The following is a 10,000-nucleotide window of genomic DNA, read 5'->3' as shown; positions in this document are numbered from 1 at the left end:
GCCATCAGCACCGGGAGTGGTGGTCGGGAAAAGACGATCGAAACGCGATATCGAAATCAATTTGGTCCCGATTTGGGCTGCAGATTTTGGGCTGCAAACTTGCCGTTGGCCAGTGAAGAACGTTCTTACAGCGGGGGCCCCCATGCAACATTTCGTAGTGTAATTGTGTGTCTGTGGTGCGTCTCTGGTCCAGACGGGACCACTGGGTGGTTTCGATTGAATGGATATGTGCAATTACTACTCTCGCCATGCAGCCGTCGCCGTGTTCGCGTGGAAAAAATCGCGTGCACCTCCCTCGGGAGTCGCACTCACTGTTCTTTACAAACGCTCAAGACTAGGCGCTACGGTAAGACACCACCGCGAGAAACCTCGCCCTTAACCACCAGAGCCCCACACCAGAGCGCCGATAAATCATTAAACATTGAGGAGTTCGAAGGCCCGGCTGGTCAGTGGCTACTGCGATCACGCAATCAGGTGCAGGCAAACGGAACTAGCGCTCGTGGTTAGCTCGTGGGCGCCATCTTCACGTCGTGGTACGTCGTTTCTGACGTCTAACCAGTGTGCCGACAGCAGCTAGCTAGACGCTGCTGCTGGACGCAAATGATTGCGTTTTTCTCTCAATGCTGGCTTGCTGGCTCAGACAGACCGAGACGTTCGGTACTAATGCCCGCGATGCTTGTTGGCTCTTTAGGTCAACGAACCGTACCGTAGATGGGATTTAAATCGAGAACCGTGGCTCTGGAATCATCAGGTTCTGTTTCTGGAGTTCCCTCCGAAAGATCTCCCTCACAGCGCAGGGCCTTGAACTCTTGCGATGTCCTGTGACTCATGCTATGCCCCCTATGGTCACGTGCACGACGACCTTCGATAGCTGGCAAACAAAACCCGGGACCTCAACGCCATAAAACACATCTACTACACAACATGACCCTCGATATCTCGAACTCAACCCGAAACCAACCCATATGGTCCGTCCGTCCAGCTTTTGGCATACTTTTGCGCACTTCCGGTCGATCCCTTACCCCGATAAGCCCCACTCCGGTACAGCACCCTACGTGCGTTGGGTATGTAAATTGTAGTGGAACCCCTGGAAACGCCCCCCGGGGGGTCATTCACCTAACGGACACGCGCTCTATGTTGCTTTTGTTGTTTAAATATTTTTAAAAAATTGTCGAAATCGAAACAGCTGTCAGCTGTGCTCCAAGGAGGCGAGGATCGAGGACAAAATTGTGGCGAATTCAAAGCCAGCAAACAATTTGAGGATCCCCAAAGGACGTTAATCCCTCGTATTCCTTTAAGCTAATATAAGAATATCCCCCGGATTCGATTATCCTGTTGGCCATTTCTCGTCCGCCAGGGACTCCAGGGGTCCTTCACCTTTACTCGTAGCTCCCCTTCTCTACTCTCCCTAACTCTTTGATATCTTATCGCACTCACGAGATCGCAAATATGACAATGAGCCATCACACATGAGGGTGGACCAGCGACAGCACCGTATGGTTTTTCTGCGAGAGCGCGCCCCCGGCGGGGGAGAGAGTGTTGTCCACAAATGGCAAATGGCGAAAGTATGTAAATTGTGTGCACCCACTCGGCCCCCCCCCGAACTCTAATCAAACTCACGATATCGCGACGTTGCCGCAAATGTTCGTTCGCGCTGACAGAGAACACGTGCACGGTCGTACCCTTTCTGTTCCCCAAATTTCCCTCCCCCCCCTCGGTAAAACGAGTAATAAGAGAGTGCTACTAGCGGGTGTACTTACTAAAGTCGATCAGCAACCGGCCGTAGCCCTTTCGCTGGTACGGTGGCAGGGTCAGTATGCAGGAGACGTTGTAATTGAGGAACGAATTTTTCTCCTACAACGAAAAGGAAAGAAGAAACCGGTGGAAATAGGGTTAGAGTCGAGCGTAGAAGAAGACAATTTGCACATTAAAGCACACAGAACGGAAGCATATCAGGGCGATGGTGGTGATGGTGGTGGCTGTTCGCATATGCATGCGTAATCCCTGTGTGTCTGTTTGGCGATCGTTTAGCATAATGTATACAGCACTGCATATTAGCATAAATGTGAAGTCGGCCACGGCGAACTTGGCTTGGAAGCTCCCTCGAAACACTCCCATGTTGTTAACCACGATGATCGTAGCGATGCTCTCCACGTAAAAATGAGCCAACGCTATCCTTCGGTACCAATGTGTCCTTTTTGCCACTGCTTTAATTTGTCATTTACGATCACACATCCATCTTGGCGTGGCACACACCATTGTTTATCCCACCCCGATCATCACTCTGCGATAACGCAACATTAACGAATGGAAAACATGTGTTCGCTTTCGGAGGGGCCACAGCCACATGTGGTGAATGTGAGAACAAATTAGCAGCCCCTCCCACCCACCCTTCCGCACCGATAACGGACAAAAAAATGCACCAGAAAATCCTCATTACAAGCACCTTAAATCTACACAATGACGATGATGATGATGATGATGGCGACGACGACATTGTGGCAGTGAAGCGCTAGCATAGGGCGCATCGCGCGCAATCGTTTATGCTGTGGGCTTATGAAATGCCAATTAATACACACCACCACCTTCCGGGGGATGTGAGTGCGATCGTACACCGATCGAGAAGAGGGCCCCCGGGCACAGCTAGTGATAGTGATCTTACAAACAAGAGTGTAAACAAATAAACTAGCTGCTATAATTAGCAAAAGCTAAAAAACGAGCCAAACCAAACCAAACCGAAAAAAACGGCGAAAGCGAAAAGACACATCACCAGGGCGGGTGGCAGAGAGGGTTGATGATGATAGTGTGATGGTGCGCGTTTGCTACCCATTCCGTTTCGTCATTATTTATTGTTTTTTCATGCTTTAGGTTGATGCGGTGGGGACCATCAACAATCATGATTTATTTTTATTTTTGTTAACTTTTTTTCGCTTAGTTTATTCGCTCTCTTTCTCTCTCTGGGTGTCACAAAGCGTCGCAGCCCAGGGCTTAGTACCGTGAACTTGCAAGGCGACGACGTTGGCGACGAAGACGATGACACCCTTTAATTTGCATTAAATTATGGTTTTTCACTGACTCCAACCGGATGACCGGACTCGCCACTGGATGGCACTTTTGCATGCACTCCGCCCTTACTCTAGCCATCATTACCACGGGGACCGGGGACCGGGGAGCAGTGCAGTGCCGTGGCTACTGTTGTTCTTGGCCACAAAATCCACAACCAACCCGTTATCTGGGTTCCATCATCTTTAGCTCCGATGATCCGACCTGAAAGGTGCCAAAGACCTCCACTCTCTCTCTCTCTCTCCTCCCTGCCTCTGTCTCTAATGTGTGCAGCGAGTCCGAACGACCCCTTGGGACCCTTTTGGGAGACGCGATCGCGTCTTCAGTTTGCACCAGTAGCAGCAGCAACGCAACGCCACAATGTGCTCATTCGAATTCGGGGTTGGAAAACGGCAGAAAAGGGATCCGAAAACAAAAACGGTGGCCTCAAACAGGGACGTAGGAAGAGCCGGGGTGGACAGGGGTGGCAAATGAATCCCACATTTCATTTGGAGCCCCCACTCTCTGTGCCACTGTGCGCCCGCTTTCCAGTGCTTGCCTTTTATTGTTGTTAATATATCTGATTCAATATATTTTGTTAATTGCATCCCATAAAAGCTGCCTGCCGACTGATGCCCGGTGCTCGCGCACGGTAAGTTCGTCCGCTCCAGCGCCGGTTACAAGCCGGAGATCCTTATCATCTAGATTCAAATAGCCAGTACCGGAGAGAGGGAGAAGGAGAGAGCCCTCAGAGTTTGCAGCTTGGGTGTTTGTTTTTTGGCAGAGTTCCAACTGCTGCTGCTCCTTCTGCTGGCAACAAGCACAGGGTCGCAGCAGTAAAGCACCAACCACAGACCAACGTGGAGGCACCTAATAACATGCTATCGGACAACATGTAATCGGGAGCTCAGCACCCGCCCGACGACTCGTGTTAATGATAATCATCGACAGCTATCGAGGGTCAGCTTGTGGATTGGCGGATCCGTTTGGTGGATATCAGGTGGCAAGACGACGGAATGGCCGCGAACCGTGAATCCGTGAAGGAATAAAGTGGATGGAGATGTGTTAAGAGCGGTTTACAATTTTTTTACCGCACGCACAGCTCGTAAAACTACTAGATGGGAGCTAGAGAGTGAATTTTGGAACATTTCTTCTATAAAAAAAATACAAACAATAAACAAGACAAGATAGAGATGTGGCTGATGAAGGAGAAGAAGAGCGAGACGATAGACAATCGGAGGCATAAAAGATTGAAACACGAGTGGACCATTACATGATCGCTTTCCACTGGAAAATAGGTCGCAACAGTCAGTATTTAGTTTCGAAATAGATTCATACTTTCTTTTTTTATATTTTTTGTGCTTCAGAAGAATGTCTAGGAGTTGAACATGTTTTAAATCGTTTTTCAATGACACTTCTGAAGCAGTCTAAGCTCATTTAAACGTACAGCATCGACGCATCCTCAAAAACGCATAGCTTAAAACAGTTTTGAAGAAGAACAGTAAAAAAGTAAGTGATTGACGAACATAATACAGTTAGCAATCAGGATCATGGAGCTCTACAATCAAACGATACCATAACAAAAAGGACCGAAAAGGATCGCATCTCTCGGAAAAGATTTAATCGAAAAGATCAAACTCCTCTACGATATCTAAAGTGATTCTAGAATTACTAACAGTCAAAATAAGATGCATTATCCTCGACATTGAAAACGAAGTTGATCACTACGTGCTACGAAATTATTATGTCGGAAGATGGCTATATCCACGACAGAGAGATTCGGATATAATTAATAATATTAGAAGGATATATTCCAGCATTGGTCCAGAATAGCCAGGCGAGGAATAATAATAAATAATAATAGGCGTATAGATTCTAAATGTACGATCATAATTATCTATCTAAAGACATTAATGTTGAATTGATTTCATTTTCATCAACAAAAACTCTACAATCTCACTTCCAAACTAATAAAGCAACAAATGTTGATCCTTGTCCAAAGCCACTGGTACTGTTTGCTTTTCAATTTGCCCGCGCGGAACAACCGGGTTCGTTTCCCTCACAGGTGAACAACTTGCGCCTCCCCAAGAACACGCTTAGAACAACTGAGAACGCGAAGGAAAAAGCCGAGAAAAAAAACACTCCAACCACTGATAGAGTTGAATTGAAACAAAATGGATCTCAATTGAAAACGAACCAGTCCGCTCTCCTTTCGTCTCCGTCGCTCCGAAAAATCCGTCACTAGCCATCATCATGATCATGATCATCATCATTAGCACTAATTATACACCGGGGGGTGGGAGAGGGATCGTTTTAATCTGCCCATTCCCATTCCTATCTGACATAGAATTCCAATTATCCATCCAACTGTGTTCCCGATCCTCGGCCGGAGTACGCTCGCGCCCGCGATCATTGAGTCATTTTTCTCGATTTTCATTTTTTAATTTTCCGTTTTTGAAGGAATAGAATGGAAGGTGGTGAGTGGGGATGGATAGATTTATCCGTACACTAAAGGCTACACATGTTTTCCGGGAAAACCAATAGCGAACCGTTCCGTGGCCAGGGGCGCGGTCACATCACAAAAAACACAAGTCTCTCTCTCTCTCTCTCTCTCTCTCTCTCTCTCTCTCTCTCTCTCTCTCTCTCTCTCTCTCTCTCTCTCTCTCTCTCTCTCTCTCTCTCTGTTTCTGCCTTTACCATGCGTTGTTTTACGTGTTGTGTGTTACCGCCCATCGGTGGTGATGGTTCGAGAGATCGCCGGCGATCGGGTGGCGCTTTTTGCTTAAATTTTACGCTTCACGACAGGAGCGACCTCCTCCAGAGGCGAGCCTCCAAACCAGCTCTATAGCGGCTCTCGCAGGCTACGGAACATTAAGTCAGGTAATTTCCGGTGATATCTACTTCCACCGATCATCTATGCTCGCACCCACCACCTCTTCCCGTTTCCTATTCACGATCCACGATCCATTGGCACGGGGAGAGCATTAGCAGCACGCTGATGCACTGTCCGACGACAGCAGCAGCAGCCAAAACCAAGAAACGGCCGAAAACGGAAGAGCTGAATTGAGAACCTTCCAATCGGATGCCCACCATTGCCTGCCGGCTAGAAACTCTGGCCGTCCTGCGTGATCCGGAGCACCGGTCACTCGGACAAACGACAAGAGTGCTTTGCACCATTTCCTGCGTCTTTTGATTGCAGATTTCATTGACTCCGGCGCATTGACGGAAGTAAGAAGCGAATCGCTCCCCCCCACCCCACCATCACCGAAAACGGAAAGGAAGCAGCAAATACGGATGGAAAAAAGCAAAAACGACGCCACAATAAGAGAGGGAGAGAACAGTTCAAACCTCTAATAGGTAATCCAGATAAAATATGTGCTAATTTATGTACATTTCATTTGGGCACCGGCACTCGCACGTTTGTTCGGACCATCTCCGGAACCGATCTTCACCCCGTTCTCCTCTCTCTCTGTCTCTCTGTCTCGAGTGGGGCGCTTGGGAACCCCGCTAATGCTCCGTTCACGATCTGGCCGCGGTTGCGGTCGCATAGCGCGCGTTGCTCGCCGCATTCTAGTAGAAACCATTAACGAAGTGCTGCCATCAAATCGCCTTGGCGGCCAGTCACCGAAAAATGTTGCCATACACACCGGCGGGAGGCAGACCCGGCTTTTATGAATGGAATCGCTGAAGACGCGATTTCAAATGCGACCATCCTCACACCGAGGAGCGAGGGGATCATAAAACGAAGGCGCATGTATGTAACGGGGAATATTGTTGGTGCTACCGCACCGTGGAGTATCTTCAAAACACAAAAACACTATCTGCAGAACGGATAGGCGCTACCGGGCATCGCGGACACCACGGAACATTATGCTTGCGGAAACTACGAGCCACCAGCAGCAGCAGCAGCACCGGTGGTCAACAGTTTATGATGCGAGCAAATTAGAAAAATCGAGTGGCCATGGAACGGCCAGCCATAATCTGTCTCCTACGGGGCCAATGGAATTGGGATTAATTTCCTTCGTTTTTCTTCCATTTCTTTTTGCGGGCCAAGACCAAGCCGGCCACCAACACACAAACGAAGAAGCAGATTTCAAAGAAATGAAAGGCAATCCATAAATAGTTGATGCACACAACCCAGAGCACAGCGAGTTCCACCCACCACCAAAATTGGCATTGGCGCGGCCATGGAGACCAAAAATGCCAACCACCAAATGGCATTTGCATTCAATTCGGTGCAACGGTGGCGCTGAAAAGAGCGAAACCCTCCGTCCCGAGGGCGGACGGAGGTTGAAAGAAATATGATTTAAGCAAACAATCTCCGGAGAGGTTGATTACATGCCCGCCTGCACTCTGCACATTCCCAGCCACCACCCTCGGGAGTTCGTTGCCATCAACTTCTGGGCGCCTGGGCATATCTTCCCTACGGACCCGGTGCGGTCTCAAACGACACCGGAAAACGCAGCAAAAAAAAAATAAAAGCGGCTGGACCCCAGAAACCGGAGCACAGTCAAAGCAACCATCGGCAGCAAAAGCAGCAGCAGCAGGAGTTCACCAACGGAGTCGGTCGCGCGCGTTGTCAGGTTAATTATGAGCTGGAAATTTATTTGCCCTTTATTTGTTGCTGGGTAGGTACGCTTTGCACAACATTTTCGGGCACATTAATCGTATTCTCTTTCGTTTTTTTTTTGTATGTCCATTTGGCTGCTGCTGCTGTCTTCGGCGGCCACACGCCACTACTTGCGGGTTTGGTGACAGCCTCGAAAAGGCATAGCAACGGAGAAGAGCAACCAGCGCGCACGTGGCTTGGTAATGCTGCTGCTGCTGCTGCTCATCTGAAGACATTCGCGAATTGGCGAAGCGCACTGGGCAGTTGGTGGTGACAGCGAAGGTGAAACAGGCGTGAAAAAGGCGTGAAATTATTCTACGGCTTGGCGGCAGCCTTCGGAGTGCCCGAAAAGGGAGTAGGTAGCGCGCGCGTTCGCTAAACGACAAATTGAGTTCCATAAATCTTCTTCATATTTTTATTTATTTACTTACGAGACAAAACCCCGGGCCTACACACAGGAGACCATGCTTGGTTCTGTTTTTTTAGCATTTCGAATTCGATTTCGATGGTCCGAGGTACCAGCGAGTCACCGAGTGGATTATTTATTGGTGGTGACCAAAGGCACTGGTGCCGTTGCGATCAATCCACCGCCGTGCGCCCAGAAGAAGATGCCTTTTCCACAAATGTAGTACGCCGAGTGTCATAAATCCAATACAGGGCGTTGGAAGGTAGGTGTAGCTGTCTGGTTTGGAGATGAGGTCGCGAAAGTCCATTTAATTGGCTTCGAATTGAGCGGACAAGCGAAAACATTATGTGTGCGAGTGTAGCAGATGGTAAACATATTTTGTTTGTTGCTAAACACATGCTAAGCAGCGATAACGACATCGAAAAAAGACAGTAAGGTTATGTCCAGTCACCAAATCCAAAGTGAAGCATCAAAACGACCGATTTCCCTTGGGTCGTTTGGAGTGTCCAGCTGGAAGCACGACATCGAAGCAACGCAACGACAGGTGCACTGGCCCACTGGGACCGTTTCTAATGGCACCATTCTCTGATTTTATGACTGGATGTAGAATTCAAATTTGCTCATTTGAATAATGCTTTCGATCAATAGCCACATAACCTTACACCAGCCGCCCAAGACGGGCGGCAGACGTAAGAGACAAATCGATGAAAAGGTAATAATTGTGAAGAAGCAGATCTTGCCAAAGGCAGGAACTGAAGGAGCTGTTTTTGAATTATGCATTATTAAATAAATCATTTCTCGTCGATATCTCGATCGCCGGTAAATCCATCCACACAGTACACCCGATTGCACGCCGCCAGCCTAGTATTACAACATTTCGTTGCTCTAGGACTTAGTGGGACATACGGTTGCATCCTGTATTAGACAACCAGCCAGGTTGGTTAGCTGGCCAGTGACGCAGAGGGGCTGGCTGAACCGCAGGCCAGTATTGTGTTGCTATTAACAACCAACCGGGAAGTACTTGTACAGTAACTATATGCATATGTTAACTAAGATGAAGCGGCTTGCTAGAACAATGCGCACACCACCATCGTTCACACCATCATCCATCCATACCGGCGTCAGTCATGGCATGCTACTCGTCGCGTCGTAGCTTGCCTGCCACTAAACACCGTTCAAAACTGCCAAACCAACCCCTGTCGCCTCCCACTACCCGTCAAAAAGAGGGCAGACTCCGGACCGGAACAAAGAACCCACCGTGGCCACCTCACCTCGCCTTCCCTTCTCTTCCCAAACACACACTCACACATCAATCAGATAATTGGTATCAAAAGGTACGGAACCGAGGTTGGGAGCCAGGCCGGGGCCCATGTCGCTCTGTCGCGAATCAGGATCAGATGCATCGACCTCATCTCACCCTAAACCGTGCGCGCCATGTGCAACAATAACCTTACAAACTGTCGCAAAAATTATAGCAAAAATGAATTTAGCAACAGCGACCACAACCATCCAGACAACAGCGCAACGACACCAAAGGGGAGACGACGACGACGAGTCTCGCCGTGAAATGAAGAAATTAATAAAAAAAAGAAAGGAATAAAAAAAACGACCTCCAGCTCCAGCATCCTGGCAGGCGGTGCCACCGGAATCGAATGGCCCCCAGCGAAAACATAAACTCGCACAATGACTGACTCGCGGCGCGGCGCGGCGCAGCAAAGAATCGGTGTGCGGCATCAAATTTTATTATCCTGCGTTTCCCCAACTTCTGTTGTCTGGTTGTCTGGTTTGTCCTCATCCCCATGATGTCTAGCCTTTTTTGTGGTGGTGTGAGCGTGTATGTGTCTGGCTTTCCTTTCTCCTGCTGAAACCTGCGGAACGCGTTTCCGTTCACTAGTAGCGCGACGCGTGAAGCCATTTGTTTGGTCTACCATCCATCCATCCAT

At 48.7% G+C, this 10,000-nt stretch overlaps 1 protein-coding gene across 2 annotated transcripts in view; it reads right to left on the bottom strand.

Moving 5' to 3' along the window:
- LOC126570447 (histone acetyltransferase KAT7) overlaps nucleotides 1-10,000 on the bottom strand; it is a 47,797-nt gene that overhangs the window by 29,321 nt on the left and 8,476 nt on the right. For both annotated transcript variants that reach the window (XM_050228199.1, XM_050228200.1), the window contains exon 4: nucleotides 1,761-1,854. In XM_050228199.1, coding sequence (XP_050084156.1) covers nucleotides 1,761-1,854 — 94 coding nt within the window. The remainder of the gene's footprint in view (nucleotides 1-1,760; nucleotides 1,855-10,000) is intronic.

This window comes from Anopheles aquasalis, chromosome 2 (genome assembly GCF_943734665.1).
Source record: "Anopheles aquasalis chromosome 2, idAnoAquaMG_Q_19, whole genome shotgun sequence".
NCBI lineage: Eukaryota > Metazoa > Arthropoda > Insecta > Diptera > Culicidae > Anopheles > Anopheles aquasalis.
This window is presented reverse-complemented; position numbering and strand designations above follow the sequence as displayed.